The sequence below is a fragment of the Salmo salar genome, chromosome 23, assembly GCF_965601325.2.
Source record: "Salmo salar chromosome 23, fSalSal1, whole genome shotgun sequence".
NCBI lineage: Eukaryota > Metazoa > Chordata > Actinopteri > Salmoniformes > Salmonidae > Salmo > Salmo salar.
Window position 1 is genome coordinate 14135177 of NC_138313.1, and position 17378 is coordinate 14152554.

A 17378-nucleotide genomic window follows, 5' to 3' on the forward strand; every position below is an offset into this window, starting at 1 on the left:
TGCATATGACAATAAATTCTAAAACTATGCTGGTATTCTTTTGGCCATTATTTGTTTATTTGTATATTAAAATATGACTATTTAATAGTAAGTAGCCATCATTCATAAATGGCACCATGCAGGGTTCTATATGGAACTTTTTGTGGTTCCATAGCATAGGCAATATAAGGAACCTTTTTTCTAAGTTCCCATCCACAGTTTTTATGCAAGTAAAGTCATATCGTATTAAAACAAAAATCATAACAGGTGTGATGGAAACAGGAAGTTTCGATGTCATTTTATCAATGCTGAGAGACCACTTGTTTGTTTGACATGGTGGGTTCTTTTTGTGTCCGTAAAATTAATGACGCGGGAAATGGCGGTGGAAACGACTTTATGCCCCTAATATTGATATATCCATGATATCGAAGTCACGAAATGGGTTGTGTGGGCCTCGCACACCATGCAGTTTATTAGACTACATATTAAATAAATTACGAACTTCACAGGGTGATGAGCATGATGCTGCTTTCCAATAAATATCGAGGGTCTTATTCTAATGACGTGACAGGCTTGACTGCCGTTTGACACCCCCCAAAATGGCGCTTTAGTCCATAACAATCTCATGTTGTAGGCTATACGTACGCTCCAGATACAATCTGCGCTCTATTGGCACGTGCCATTACCAGAGTAAGTACATTCGCTATAAAACGCAACATGTTTTGTGATAAAAAAACAATCAGTAGAGTTGAAAATACGATGGATTTAACTTGTATTTTTTTATTCAGTACATGGGAATTTAACCGCAAAATGTATTTTTATGTGCACTGCGTCATCACGCACAGCCTTTCATCTGCAACAAGCCAATTTAATGGAAACATCTGTAGTGGGAAAATGCGCATTTTTTATGTGGATTTTTGAATATTCGCATGAAAATCTCTCGCCAATTGGATGGAAACCTAGTTTATGGTGGGAAAATGATTTTATCCGCAAATTATTTTTTTGTCTAATGCAAAGGTTTTTGTTGGTGTCAAAGGACAAGGGGTATCCTAATGTTAAAACGCACATGCACAAAGAGATTAGGAGCCGATTAGATTGTTATACTATTTTCTGTCTATTTTCTATATCTCGACTATCCAAAATTAAGACGTCTATATCGTAAATGCAGAAATGAAATCCATAAGGCCCAGCTGCAAGATTTTCCTATTCTGATCGAAGGTTGTAATTAGGCCAAGTCTACTGTTTACAGTTGTTCAGTCTTTCCTTCTCATCGTTTCGATTCAGCGGCACAATACGAAATAAAGCTCATTCTAAACCAAATCCATATGGTAGAAATGAAATGAGGGAGAAGAAGCAAACAAAGGAGATATTGTGATGTGATTTATCGGCCCAAATAAAGATGAATAATCTAAATCGTACGTTATAACATTATTTTAAACCCATGACTATTTTTGGTAGGTCTGTTTGTATATTTCTGTATAGCTTATATACCTACTGAACTGTAAGTATTGATTATAAACGTAAACAACTAGCATATATATTAGACATTCTATTTACAAAAAAAAGCCTATACAATAAAAGTAATAGGAGGAAAAAATACTGGAATTTCTGTTATATTCGTCTTTATAGAAATCAAGCCAAAACGTGTTATTTTTCATGACATTGGGTGGCTGAATGGAAAACGAGAAAGTGTAGCCTATCAAACGCAGACAACGATATTGAAATGAAGTGTAAGTCATCACAGTATAAATGGGGCGGCAGGTAGTTAGAGCGTTGGGCAAGTAACCGAAAGATTGCTGGATCAAATCCCCGAGCTGACAAGGTAAAAATCTGGCGTTCTACCCCTGAACAAGGCAGTTAGGCACTATTCCCCGGTTGGCCGTCATTGTAAGTAAGAATTTCTTCTTAACTCACTTGCCTAGTAAAAACAAATAAAAAGCCTGTTAAACGCATGATGCAGGCCTGCAATAAAAAGTGTAATTAGTTTCAATAACACTGAACATCGCAATGGGATGGATAAGTGATCTACAAATAAAAAATAATTAATATTTCTCTCGTGGTTGTTGATCATATTATTATTTTTTAATAAATAATTGCATCATGTTGGACAAATCTGTATTATGATCGGTCTTCATAAGGGAGGAAGCTGTCGACGCCCGTGAGCCTAATTTCGGTTCTCTCGCTCTAATGAATGCGGGACCCAGGGGAAACTCCCTGCCAGGGACCAGCTAGAGCCTGGGGCGGTAAACTGAAACTGGCGCGCTGTGTGTGGTATCCAGGGCTGGACTTGATGGAAAAAGCCTGCTTCCACTCACGTCAAAGTCATTTACTCAGAACAACCCCCGCTTACACACGCATGCACTCCGGCGAAAGAGCACCACCTCTTCCTCTCCCCTCCCTGGTTCAGCGCGACAATTTTTTTTCTATGTGGGTCGGTTCCGTAGTGACTCTCACGATTGGGTCTGAGAGAACTAGGCAAACACGAGGTACGGATTAATTTCACGAGATTTCTATGAGCCTGCACAGTTCAATGTATTATTATTTTCTTTTATTTTTTTGTTTTATTTATTTAACCTTTATTTATCTAGGCAAGTCAGTTAAGAACAAATTATTATTTACAATAACGGCCTAGGTTAACGGCCTTGGGTTAACTGCCTTGTTCAGGGGAAGAACAACATATTTTTACCTTGTCAGCTAGGGGATGTATCGCTGCCTCTACTGGATCTGATATCTAACATGATCTTGTTGCATGCCAACAAAAAATGTAGGCCTACCATTAGACCTGGCACACCAGCTGGGTGCAATTAATTATCAGGTAGAATAGAAAACCAACAGGCTCCGGACCTTGTAGGGTAAGTATTGAATACCCCTGGCCTACACAGTTATACCCTCATCATTACAGAACATGTTTCTGCTACGCAGTATCATGACACTTATCAACAATCTGAATGTTTGGTAACAACATGCAAGAAGGAGTTGTTTTTTTTTTACCTTGTGCGCGTTCCGTATGGCGCTGTTGATTGGAACGTCTGGGAGGTTTGATAGATGGCGTAATTGCGTGTAGCCTATTTGATATATCAGAGTGAGAGCATGGGAAGGAGAGAGAGGGTGGAAGAGGGAAGGAGGGATGGAGAAATGAAGAGCGAGGGGCATGACTCTGCTGCAACGACTGGACAGGAAGGGGAGGGGGCTCTAGTCGTCACTGATTTCAGTGGGATTGGGTGGGGGGTAGGGGGGGGGGGGTAGATTTAAGAAATGATAGGTGGTCGCATTTTGTTTGGTTGAGCGGCAGCGCACACTAAATCGAGTAGTTTTCGTGTTTCCTCCCCCAGGGATTAAGGAGGGCGATGCCCACCCGGTGCGCCACAGAGCTGCACTCACCGCCACGGTGACAACGAACCATACCGGAGCCTAGGTCGGACTGAACCCCGCAAAACGCTGCGTTTATACCGAGCCCTCATTGGATACTCTGCACCCCACCGACTCTCCCACATTTTGACACTGTGCACTCGCTGCACATTCTCTGCGAAATAGGAGAATCCAACGAGGATTTTCCCTCTCCAACCACTTTTGGTGGAATTCCGAAGACCAAATGCTTCTGTGATTTGTAGAGGACGTTGAAAATAAGCGACATTTCTTGTGATCAACTTTTTCGAATCCTATCACTTTTCTTTTTAAAGATCTATTGCTCCACATCTTGCTCTCCGCTTCCCCCTCTCCCCTGAGGTCACTGCTCATCTACGCCACTGTTGTGCGTTAGCGGAGCAGAGATGACGACCGAGATCTCTCAGCAGCAGCTGGACCCGCCGCCTCCCCTGAGGTCCAGCCCGGCCTCCGGCGTCCTGCACCCCGCAATGATGAGTCCACAGACCGAGGTGGATAGCTCCTTGGCCGGGGCCAAAAGCAAGAAGGCGAGCTCCGGTCTGAGGCGACCAGAGAAGCCTCCTTACTCCTACATTGCGCTCATCGTCATGGCGATACAGAGCTCACCGACCAAGAGGCTGACGCTCAGTGAGGTCTATCAGTTCCTCCAGGCCCGGTTCCCCTTCTTCAGAGGATCCTACCAGGGCTGGAAGAACTCCGTCCGACACAACCTCTCCCTGAACGAGTGCTTCATCAAGCTGCCCAAAGGGCTAGGCAGGCCGGGGAAAGGCCACTATTGGACCATCGACCCGGCCAGCGAGTTCATGTTCGAAGAGGGCTCGTTCCGCCGCAGACCCAGGGGCTTCAGGAGAAAATGCCAAGCTCTGAAGCCCATTTACCGGATGATGAACGGGATAGGCTTCGGTACGTCCATTTTACCGCAGAACTTTGATTTCCAGGCGCCCACTGGGTCTCTGGCGTGTCACAGCAACAGTTACAACTTGGACATGATGACCAACTCCTTGGCCGGTGGCTACGACGGACTGAGCGGTGGCCACCACGTACCTCACATGTCCCCGAGCCCCGGGTCAACATATATGGCCAGCTGTCCGGTAACGTCCAACGGGGACTACGGTGGACCGGACAGTAGCAGCAGCCCTGTGCCCTCGTCCCCGGCTATGGTCAGCGCGTTGGACGGTCATTCTCCATACGCCAGTAGCGCCGGACACTGGGCGTCTCCCGGCGGCTCCCCGTACATAAAGCAGCAGCCTCTGGTCTCCAGCAGCTCGGCGTCCTCTGGGCTAAATTCCGGCATGTCCCCCTATTCCCTGGAGCAGAGCTATCTCCACCAGAATGCCAGGGACACCGCCGATATCTCAGGTAGGCCAATAAATGTTGTGTAAGTTAAGTCATAACACCTTAATAAATCGTTTGAAATGTCATGCGTAATAGGGAGTTTAAGCATATGCATCTTGCCATTCCAAATACACTTGGTCAAGGGTAGCAAGTACTGTAAAACGTGTCATATAAAAGTAGTGCATTTGTTACACACACGGGAAACAAACCTTTGCAGGTTGATAATTTCCAAACTCAAAATGTCTCTTTGATCAGGCTGTTTCCTTGAGGCTAAAACTCCAACTTTACGGAATGCGTAATACATATTCTATAAAATTGCTACATATGTATGTGAAAATTTGAGTTGTCCTTTCTTATAGTCAATAGAGAATATCACTCTTACTTGGGCTACGTGACACATCCGCAGATTAAACAAAGCTTTGGCAAAGAAAATGACCACCGGTAGTCTAGTGTGTTTGTTTCAGCCTAAATATGGAATGACTTGTAATACATTTATACAACTATGTTGGAGATGGATAGGTCTCAGATCATTTAGGCCTAATTCAAAGGACTTGTTGACGTGGATGCATTTCCTTCAAATTTGAAGTTGTGTTCTGGCAAAATGTCTTCCATCTGTTGTGGGTTAAAGTAATTTCATTGGATTTAAGATGATTAGTTTGCAACTATATTCTGTCGTGGAACTAAAGTAACATTTTGAATAACTCCAGGTGAAATAATGCTCTTTAAGGGACTCCATTACAAATATGCATGGGTAATTAGAAGGACACTTAAGGTGAGGTGGGAAATATAAGGGCAAACACAGCTTCTAAGAACAGAAATTAACAAAATAGTTAAAAGTGTTGTTTATATATAGGCTAGGCCTTAGGAAGAATAATGTGGTGGCTGTGTTCTTGTTTACATAAATGTTTAGAAAGGAATTTGAGTTTGAGTTTATTTATTCTTGCTCACAGATAAAACTGAAGAAATGCAGAATTTACATTACTAATAATTGCAAAACACCAATTTAAAATACATAACACATAATACGTGACACAAATAGAATACTGAACACTTGAAACATTACAGGACATTTTTCATTATGAAAATTTTGAGAACCATTTAAGAGCTAGAGTTATTATACAGTCTGATAGCAGTGAGTAGAGTGGCGTTTCACAGGCGGTTCGTACGGGCTGTTATACAGGACAGTTCGTGGCTGTTTCTCGGGAGCCTGGTTGTGCTGTTACCTCTTTTTGGAGGGAGCAGGTCATTCAGTGGATGGTCAAGAGTGTGCATGTCCTTCACCAGGTTCACTGCAGCCTGCTCTCGCCCGCTCTGCAGTGAAGGGAGCTGTGGTCGGACTGCTCCACCTCTGGAGCTTAGTGCAATGGGCCATAATTGAAACTGTAGCCCCCTTTGTGTACATTTTACTTATCGCTCCTTAGGCCAGTTGATTGTCTTCACATCCATGTAATTTAGTTCATGTTAACCTTGTTTTACATGATTCTAATATGTCGACGCTTTAACAAAAGTCCAAGGGATTTCTGAGGGGAATTATTCCAAAGCCAGAGGGGTCTCAGGGGTTGTCTAAACAAAGGCTGTGCGAGTCGGACCACACTGAAGAGGATTTCAACTAACGAATAGGCCTAGACCTCGCTAGACCTCCAAGGCTTGTCAAACTTTATGACTTCTCATAACTATTTAGAAGACAAGCCTTTATCTGTTCTCACGGGGCTCTACACGGCCCATAACGATTGTCAGTCACGGCCCGTGTGTTGTCTCTGAAAACGGGGCACAAGGGCAGCACCCTCAGGATAGAGGCCTGCAGTCTTCTAGAGAGAAAACACACCGACACTGCGCGTGCATGCGTCACATCTGGAGTCCTTATGACCTTGATGAGGCTCACGCTCGCTCGCTCCCCTTTCCCTCTCCTCCCTCTTTCTCGCTCTGACTGTGTTGCTGACCTGGCATATAAGGATCTATGACAAAGGACCGCTGTTCTAATTTTCCAGATTCAATTATTTGTCAGAAAATTATATAAGGCCATATAATGATGACTTAACACGTGTGATGTTGCTCCTGCAGCTCTCGGGGATAAACAGTGTAACATGTCTATGCCCTCAAGAGAAACGGACAATCAAACATAAGCACCGTTACCTAAATCAACTTTCATAAATCTCTGAAGGATATGGAGGCCAATTGGTGTAGAAAGCACTGACACGATGACGTTGTTTGGTTATTATAGGCCTATCAAATCACTTTTAACTAACTTAACTTGATCTGGTTTAAGACTGAACACTTAAAATGTAAGACTAAACATTTCTTTAAGTTAAATATAATCGTGGCAGCTTGCACCCGCACAAGCGGAGTCCCTGCCCATCTTCGGAAAACGTCTGGAACCCTACCTCTTTGAAGAGTAGCCCACCTTACATAACTATCACCGTTCCCCCCTTCCCTTCCCATCCAATTTGAAAAATGCTTTACCTACTAGCACTGACTTTGCGGCTAAATATTTAAGGAAAATGTAGTACTTGATACGACTGAATGCGCTAATTGCAAATCACTCTGTATAAAACATCTGATATATGACAAATGTAAAAATATGTGTAAACATGATACAACTATCACTAATGCAAAGTGCACCAACTAAACAAACATTACAGAAGCAAGGATTCGGAAGTCAAATCATGAATGTTTTACGTTAGGCTAATTTCAGAATTAAAGACTGCTGCTCCAATGTACGATTTTTGTTGCATCCATAGCATATATATTTTCTCTGCTATTTTGTGTAGGCCTACGCTCTATGCATCTAATTTGCACACATCCCAAATAATCTATTGTACATTAAAATCGTTGCATGTTTAAATGTGAATATTTGAAAGAAGAAATAGGCTTAACTCATGCAGTTTCTTGATTTTAGATTAAAAGTTAGTGGTATTCTCATGAATGGGAATACTGAGGGGAGCATGGAAGCACTTCCATTATTTTACCTATACTAAAAAGGACAGCAATCCCTGCCTCTTCATCAATTAATACATTATTCGCTAATTAGTCTATACATAGCCATAATTTTGCTTGGTGTTTCTAGCAATAGACAATGAACATAGACGAAACAGACAGATTAATTGACAAAGTTCACATATATTATACAACATAGAAAAGTGACCATAGAACTGTTGAGTATGAGCGACTTTACTGTGAGGAATATATCGTTTACAGTATAAATAATACATCTAAATGCAGAGATAGGGATGTTTCTTGGCGGAGTTAATTAACGAGTCCCGCCGTAAAAGTTGAGGTCTAATCTATAAAAAGATTAGACCTCTGAAAGTGATTTCTGCACGTGGTGTTACGGGACTCTTCACATTGTTTACTGGCCAAATTATTGCAAGATGTGTCAACTCAAACATAGTTAAAAGGTATATGCCTAATTGCCTACACTAGTGGGTGACAGTGAACGTGACAGTAGCTTACAAGCGGTGGTAAGTAAAATTCTGCATTTTATATTACAGTACATGAATACAGCATCAAAGCAAGTACTGTGTAATGACAGTGCAATATCATAAAATGTACTATTATACTGTAAAAATGAGATGCTTCCATAATCTGAATGAATGGATGAAATTCATTGAGGGGAGGGGTTTGTATTACAGTATTTTACTGATGCAAGCAGGTTGGCTGCTAGGTAAAGTGTTTACACATTACAGTATATTAATTAATATTTGGTGTTATATGTCACTTGTACTTCTGGAGGCCTTAAAGGCACAGTTTAGTAAAAAAAAAAACGTGCTTTTCCTGTGTTTAAGGGAAATATACTTCCATGCTATGAGGTTGTAATAATACTGTGAAATTGTGAAAGATAGTGTAAGAGCTTTTTGAAAAGCCTGCTGGAAGAGAGTTTTTGGCCTTCCGTGGTGACATCACCATGCGGCAAATTAGTTAATAGACCAATAAGAAAGAGTGCCAAACCTCTGCCAATAACAGGTACTTTTTATTTTTCCCCTCCCCACTCAAACCACTTCCAGAAAGTCTAGGCAAAATTATTGCTTGAGAAATAGCTTTTTGCTAAACTGTGTTATTTTGACCATTATAATTTAAAAACAATCACAGTAAGATTGTTACCAGAAATGATTTGATATTGAGATAAAAAAGCCTGCATTGGACCTTTAACAAAGGCTTCCAACCTGTTAGTGTCTACAGTGCAAATAAAAAATACCCAACCATTTAATGTTTAAGATTTGCTGCCTCCTATACAAATGGATGGGGCACTATAACCAGAGGAGTTAAATTGGTACAGAATTCTCACACACAGTTGCAAAAAAATATAGCCTCTTACAAGGCATGCCTCAAAATATGTTCATGAGCCAAAAACAATACCATGCACCCACTAGTGGTCAAAAGGTTTTTGGCGAGCCAAAGATACGGTATGGTACTGTATTCTGAGGGGTGGAATTACAGTACCATGTACAGTGATTCTTTCCCTGCCCCAAAAATATTCCCACAATGCACCATCATTTACAGTATGCTGCAGTAAAACATTTCAGAGTATTTTAGTTGATAATACCATAATTACTGTATAATTTGTGAATGCACCAATTTGTTAGTCGCTCTGGATAAAAGCGTCTGCTAAATGACGTAAATGTAAAATGTAAATAATTTAAAGTTTTACATTAGTGTATACACTGAATACTATAACTTTTTTATAGAAGGTCAATTTAATGCATGAATGCGTCTAATAATAATAATATTTAAGCTACAGAATTCCTATTTGTAAACACCCACAAGAATTAAGGCATTCTCCTATATTCTGAAACGAAACTCAGACTTAACTGGGTTATTTTTTGGTTTAAAAGTAAATTTATTTTTTATGTATTTAGTAGAAATGAGTCATTCACTGTTATCTCCTTTTTCTCCAGTGGGGATCCCTCGCTACCAGAGCCACTCCTCACCCGTGTGTGACAGGAAGGATTTTCTCCTGAACTTTAACGGCATCTCCTCGTTTCGTCCTTCAGCCAGCGGATCTTACTATCATCATCACCAACATCACCAAAGCCTTTGTCAAGACGTCAAACCGTGCGTGATGTGAGCGCGTCATGGAGTGTGCGTAATGGCTCCAAACCGTGCTCCGGAGATGAGAATCTGATCAACACCAAATCAAACAATTTAAACTGATTCCATGAGAGTTAAAAGGCAAATAAATTGGCTAATTTTTCTGATGAGAATGAACAATAGCGACAAAGGGCTAGCCTATTTCTGAGAAGCCGGAAAGCTTCTCACATCAGGGTATATTTACAGTGGCCGTCGTCTTGATAAGCCTAAATGAAGGACAGTATTATGCAACAACTGTTTCCGAAATTAAGGAAGGCACCAAATCTTCTGACAATATAACCAAGGTTTTTTTCAAAATAAGTTTCAAAACGACTAATGTGTTTGCTGTCATTAATTGTGCAAACAAATAGCTTATATTTTATGTAACTAGGCCTCTGTTCCGATATAGGCCTATAAAAGTAAATGCAGCCTACACATACACAAAGCTTTTTATAACAAATTGAAACACATTTGCACTTATTGTATACCCTTTGAGATTTGCTTAATTTTGTCATGAAGTGTTTCAATAAAACTGATGTATTTTAGGCTACACCTGCCTGCTTGACTCTCTCAGAAATATATTTTACATTTTTAAGAAATATAAATACCGTGTAAGAGATGCACTGTAGTGGCTTGTAAGACCAGGTGAGAGGAGAGTTGGAGCGTAGCCTACTGTTGATTGAAAGACTGTCGTGGGTGGATTGGATGTTAACTGCAAATTCAGCTCCGGTTAGAGAGTGAGGTGGACAAGACTCCAATGAACATTCAACTGTTTATTTTAGCATCAAAAAACGTCCCAGCACAGAGGGCAAACATAAGTGAGAACTATGTATGGTTTCTGTAATAGACAGAGACAAGTATTAGGGTTTACATGATAAACAATGGAACATAATCAACATAAAGGTAACTGAAATATGAACTTAAAGCTTACACAATAGAAACGCAAAACACAGAAGTAGGCTACAGTTACCCCATTATAAAGGGGCCCTATGGCCTTAATAAATAGGCTAGTACATAAACAAATAGCTTAGCCATTACAGCATTAGCCCAAATCTGTTGATGTGCCCTTAAGCAAGGTACCCACATTTGCTCCAGGGGTGCTGTACTACTATGGCTGACCATGTAAAATAAAATATTGCACTGCACCTTTTCACTAAACATAATGGTTCCTTAGTGGCATGAGGATCATTAGCATAATGTGTGGTCAATGGTCATTGGGTCAATACAGTCCTGAATGGGACTTGCAAACCATATGCTAAAGTTAGTAGTTAGCATGACAATAGACAATGTAGCCAGAGTGCTAATGAACAAGAGTTAAACATTAGTTTGAATTATGGGTTAAACAATATATATCATATCAAAAGCACAGATAACATTCACTTTGTCATGAAACATACTGGATGAGAGTTCTCTGATAGTTTTTGTGCTCGGCAAAGCAATCTTTCTAGGGTCACCTGGTCACCTGATGGTCACCTGAGTAGAGGTCGACCGATTATATAAAAAAAATCAACACCGATACCGATTATTGGAGGGCCCAAAAAAGCCGATGCCGATTAATCAGCCGATTTTTTTTGCTTTTTAAAATGTATTTGTAATAATGACAATTACAACAATACTGAATGAACACTTATTTTAACTTAATATAATACATCAATAAAATCAATTTAGCCTCAAATAAATAATGAAACATGTTCAATTTGGTTTAAATAATGCAAAAACAAAGTGTTGGAGAAGAAAGTAAAAGTGCAATATGTGCCAAGTAAAAAAGCTAACGTTTAAGTTCCTTGCTCAGAACATGAGAACATATGAAAGCTGGTGGTTCCTTTGAACATGAGTCTTCAATATTCCCAGGTAAGAAGTTTTAGGTTGTAGTTATTATAGGAATTATAGGACTATTTCTCTCTATACCATTTGTATTTCATATACCTTTGACTATTGGATGTTCTTATAGGCACTTTAGTATTGCCAGTGTAACAGTATAACTTCCGTCCCTCTCCTCGCTCCTACCTGGGCTCGAACCAGGAACACATCGACAACAGCCACCCTCGAAGCAGCGTTACCCATGTAGAGCAAGGGGAACAACCACTCCCAAGTCGCAGAGCGAGTGACGTTTGAAACGCTATTAGCGCGCACCCGCTAACTAGCTAGCCATTTCACATGGGTTACACCAGCCTAATCTTGGGGGTTGATAGGCTTGAAGTCATAAACAGCGCAATGCTTGAAGAATTGCGAAGAGCTGCTGGCAAAACACACGAAGGTGCTGTTTGAATGAATGCTTACGAGCCTGCTGCTGCCTACCATTGCTCAGTCAGACTGCTCTATCAAATATCAAATCATAGACTTAATTATAATATAATAACACACAGAAATACGAGCCTTTGGTCATTAATATGGTCGAATCCGGAAACGATCATTTCGAAGACGAAATGTTTATTATTTCAGTGAAATACGGAACCATTCCATATTTTATCTAACGGGTGGCATCCCTAAATCTAAATATTCCTGTTACATTGCACAACCTTCAATGTTATGTCATAATTATGTATAGTTCTGGCAAATTAATTACGGCCTTTAAAGAAAGGCATTGATGTTTATGGTTAGGTACATTGATGCAACGGCAGTGCTTTTTTCGCAAATGCGCTTGTTAAATCATCACCTGTTTGTCGAAGTAGGCTATGATTCGATGAGAAATTAACAGGCACCACATCGATTACATGCAACGCAGGACACGTTAGATAAACTAGTAATATCATCAACCATGTGTAGTTAACTAGGGATTATGTTAAGATTGATAGTTTTTCATAAGATAAGTTTAATGCTAGCTAGCAACTTAACTTGGCTTCTTGCTGCCCTCGCGTAACAGGTAGTCAGCCTGCCATGCAGGCTCCTCGTGGAGTGCCATGTAAGGCAGGTGGTTAGAGCATTGGACTAGTAACCGGAAGGTTGCAAAAACGAATCCCGGAATCCCCCCTGAACAAGGCAGTTAACCCCCGTTCCTAGGCCGTCATTGAAAATAAGAATTTGTTCTTAATCTGACTTGCCTAGTTAAATAAAGGTGTAAAACAAATTAAAAATAATCGGCAAATCGGTGGCCAAAAATACTGATTACCAATTGTTATGAAAACATGAAATCGGCCCTAATTAATCGGCCATTCCGATTAATCGGTCGACCTCTACACCTGAGCACCTGAGCAGGAGGCCATCTTGGTTCAGGAAAGGTAATTTTGATAGTGTAACCAAAGATTGTCTATTATATTGACAAGATAGTCAAGTGACCGCTTTAACAACGGAAATACATGTCCTCAAAGATAAAGGCATGTGGAAGCGTCGAGATCAGGTGGGACCATTCTAGCCAATGAGAGGGCAGATGAACAACAGGCCATGGAGATAGATAGAGGAATCATCTTTGTATCTGTGCTATTATAGCGTCTGTGACAGCATGGGCAGCGCCATTGAGGCTATTTCCACTTTAAAGTTGTCCATTTTTTTTGTTCATTGGCTGATTGCTCCCAACTCGTAGAAGTCCCCACCCAGTTGACTACTTTCAAATGGTGGAAGCCCTCATTGTCAATTTCCATGCTAAAACAGGTTATATCCATGATGAGTCCTCTATCTATCTCTATGACAACAGGCACAACTCATATATAAAGTCGTTTGCCTGTTCCTCTCTTGTGCAACACATTGCAGATTTGCTATTTGGGATCCTTGGGATGTCCATACCTGAAACCCTAAACTTTACCCCTACCCTTACCCTAACCCTTACTTAACCATTAAGCAGAATTCCTCAATATGAACATATTAATAATAACCAGTATTTACTATTATTGTTAGGCCTATTATCCTTGTTGATCATTTCTGATCATTTCTGGAGATTTGTGATAAACTTATTTGAGATTTGAGTCAGCGTAAATGTGATTATTTGGCATTCTAAGGCCTACTTTCAATAACCAATAACTATTTGTCATTTGAAGAAGTAGGATGACACTTTGTAACATAACTGAATTTAAAAGCCATGAGTAAAAAGGCAAAGCAAAAGTAAATTAAAGTATGGATTCTAGGTAAATTATACAACACTCCCATTTAATAACTGGACATTAATGTTGTGGAAAAATAATGATTCTTTTGAAGCGGGGCATTATATATTTTGAAAAAAGTGGGATAATTATCTAAGGATTTGATCTTACGGTATAGTAACAATATGGAGAAATTAAACAGGCCTAGAGCTACACAACTCGCTGAATGTGATTATCACAGACACTGAGCTGCAATATCAATATTTACCCGTAGACTTCATGAGAGCAAAGGCAGCTAATGTTTAATACAGTCTTGTTCACTTTTTCTGAAGACTTGATAAGTACAGTAGTTCATTTCTGTTTTCTGGTTACAGTTTCAGTACAAAACTGAGTGCAACCGCTCTCAAATCAATAGACTACGCTATGGATGCAAGGACTGATCATATATGATATAACAATTATAGTTTTAATCATGTTTTTGTCATGTTTTTAGGCTATACAGAGCTTAGTTCAACTGTCATTCCCCATCAGAACCCAAAATACAAGTGTGTTTTGCTCCAGAGTTTGTAAATAATATAAATGTAAACAAACACTCTATAGCCTCTCAAAACATGGTTAAAACTATAATGTTGATATCATGGATGGTCAGTCCTAGCATCCATAGCTCTGTCTATGAATTTGAGAGTGGTTACATTTCTACAGGCCTATCCCTCAGCTTTTTACAGAAACAGAGGCATGTGACCTCTTTGTTATTGTTTCAATTAAGGACTCTAACTTTAAGTAGGCCTAAAACATTTTTTGATTATTTCCCACTTTGATTAATGATTTTGGAGACTTGGATATTTCAAATTTTTTTTATTGTCTCATTGCACCATCTACAGCCTGAACCAGCCTGCCCGGTCATGCAGAAAGCCTGCCCGGTCATGCAGCGGAAAGTCTTTGGGGGGAGGGGGGGGGGGGGGGGCACACATGCCTGAAACAATCTCACCTAAGTGGAGAAATTATTTGCATCTGTTTTTCAAATCTGATTCTACTGCTTGCATCAGTTACCTGATGTGGAATAGAGTTCCATGTAGTCATGTCTCCATGTAGTACTGTGCGCCTCCCATAGTCTGTTCTGGACTTGGGGATTGTGAAGATACCTCTGGTGGTGTGTCTTGTGGGGTATGCATCGGTGTCCAAGCTGTGTGCTAGTAACTTAAACAGACAGCTCGATGCATTCAGCTTGTCAACACTAGTGATGAAGTCAATTTCTCCTCCACTTTGAGCCATGAGAGATTGACATGCATATCATTGTTGCATCATGCTGAATAAAACTCCAGACAAAAAGAAACACAGGCACATCACACTTCATACATCAGCTGCACAAAGATACTGTGCATTCTTTGGGTGGATATATTATGATACGTTTGATTAATGAGCTTACCTTGCTCCACCACTGCTAACACTGATTGACATGTGAGCTGACTGTAGTAAGGATGAAGGACTAAAAACAAAAGACTATGGCTCCGTCTAGTGGCCATAAGTATATGTAGGATGGTTTATTTCACACATTTTACATTACATTGGCTCCTTTAGACAGGCATCCCAATTCTGATATTTTTTCCACTAATTGGTCTTTTGACCAATCACATCAGATCTTTTCACATCAGATCTTTTTCAGAACTGATCTGATTGGTCAAAAGACTAATTAGTAAAAAAAAAAATCTGAATTGGATTGCTTGTTTAAATGTATCAATGGCAGCTGATGCTGAATTATGACACACTTTACATGAATACACTATGCACAAGAAAATCATCAACACAATAAAAACATTAAAATACATATCTTTGGAAAACTGTCAGTGCTAAGGGTAAGACACAAGTAGCAGTCCTTAGCTCACTGGTTGAGCAGCCTAGTCATGTATGGTAACACACTCCTTTGGAAGTGCTTGGTCCTGGACTTGATGGATTCCAATGTTGTTGATGACTGGGCAACACAACCAGAGATAGCAGAGCAATCGGGGCAGCATGTGCCGGTAGGGGCCTGGTTTCAGGAGGATCTTTGCAAACTCTTTATCAGACGCAATTGCATGGAGGGTAGATTGACAGCTGAGATCCATAGAGCATGTTGGAGGTGATGAAACAACAGAAGCCCATTCATTTTCAATGGAGGGATGCGATCATGGGCGAGGAAGCGTGAACACGGCAGGAATTAATGCACAAATATGAGGATTGTTCTAAAGGATTTGTTTCCATAGAAATTGACCTGGCTAAAAGGTGAGCCACTTTCATGTCATCGGTTATCACGAGTTGAATTCAGAGTTGACCAAAGTTAGCTCGCTTTCTCCTTTATCTAGATTCATAGTACACCACTCTTGATCCACGAGTTAGCCAGTTAACTTGCCTAAATGTTCTGAAATAGCTTTATATTTTTTGAAAGATGAGCTTGAAATGGGCATGGTCTAATTGACTCAACAACGACTAAGTTTAGCATTCTTACTAAAACACAAAAAATGGCTAATTATGGTTGTTTATCAAAGCCTGATCCTGTTTTGTAGTATACCCCTCAGGTAACCAGCCAGGCTAGGGTTAGGGTTGAACCGGGATGTGGACATGAAGCTAGGGTTAAGGTTGCAACTAGGTTTAGAGTTGTGATTGATGCTAGGATTAGGGTTGAACCAGGATGTGGACATGAAGTTATGGTTAAGTTTGTGTTGAGGCAAGGGTTAAGGTTGAATCGTGATTTGGAGTTAGCTGGCCAACCCGTTGATCCAGATGTTGTTAGATGAGTGATGTTGTTAGATGAGTTTCTCTCTTTTAAACCCCACATAGGTCTTGTGAAAAAGCACAGTCTCTAGTTGGGTTTTTATTTTTGAAATAAGTGACGTTTTTCTTTGAACCGAGAAAGAGACTTTCTGCTACCTTCTTGACGGTAATTGACTATGGTGAAATATTTCCCGTCATTACGTATGCTCAACACTGTGTACCATAGGAGACTGAGGTTTGTTACAAACTCCAATGCTCTCACCTCAGGATGTGGACATCACTATACCCTCTATATGAGACCCGGTTGGCCTTCCTTAGCTCTTCGGAGACTAAGGTCTAGATTCAATCAGATCAAGCATTAACCGGCGATAGCCGATGCCCGATAGCTGATGTTTTGGCGGTGTTGGAGGTTTAACTGTGTTGGAGCTGTCAAATCAGCTGCTCTTGATCATTGTCAGGAAGCCACATCCGTCCCACTCATGGTAGAAGTTCAGAACAAGAAAGTGTAGGCTATATAGAAATAATTACGTTCAAATTGAAAATCATTCTACCAGCTTATTCGAGGTATAAATGACATCTCACATTCCAGTATTCAAACTTTTAAACAAGACTCCATGCAGCCAATGACAATGACTGCAATGTCCATTTGTGGATTTGACAGCTCTAACGTAGTTTCACCTCTGACACCTCCAACACTGCCAAAACACTCGCTATGCGGATCTCGGCTAAAGTGGATCTGATTGACTAGAACCCTAAGTCATTGGTAAGTTGTTATTGGGAGACAGCTCCCATTTTACCTGTGAACCTACATTGTCCAGCAGACTAATGACAATTATCGCCTTCACTCTCAGGACT

General features: G+C 40.5%; 1 protein-coding gene across 1 annotated transcript; it reads left to right on the plus strand.

Annotated features, from left to right (window-relative positions):
* Window positions 1-3495: 3495 nt before the first annotated feature.
* On the plus strand, window positions 3496-10028 carry LOC106584076 (forkhead box protein F2). Its single transcript, XM_014168920.3, has 2 exons — window positions 3496-4722; window positions 9591-10028. The coding sequence occupies exons 1-2, from the start codon at window positions 3750-3752 to the stop codon at window positions 9758-9760; spliced, it is 1143 nt and encodes a 380-aa protein (XP_014024395.1). The 5' UTR covers window positions 3496-3749; the 3' UTR covers window positions 9761-10028.
* Window positions 10029-17378: the final 7350 nt, after the last annotated feature.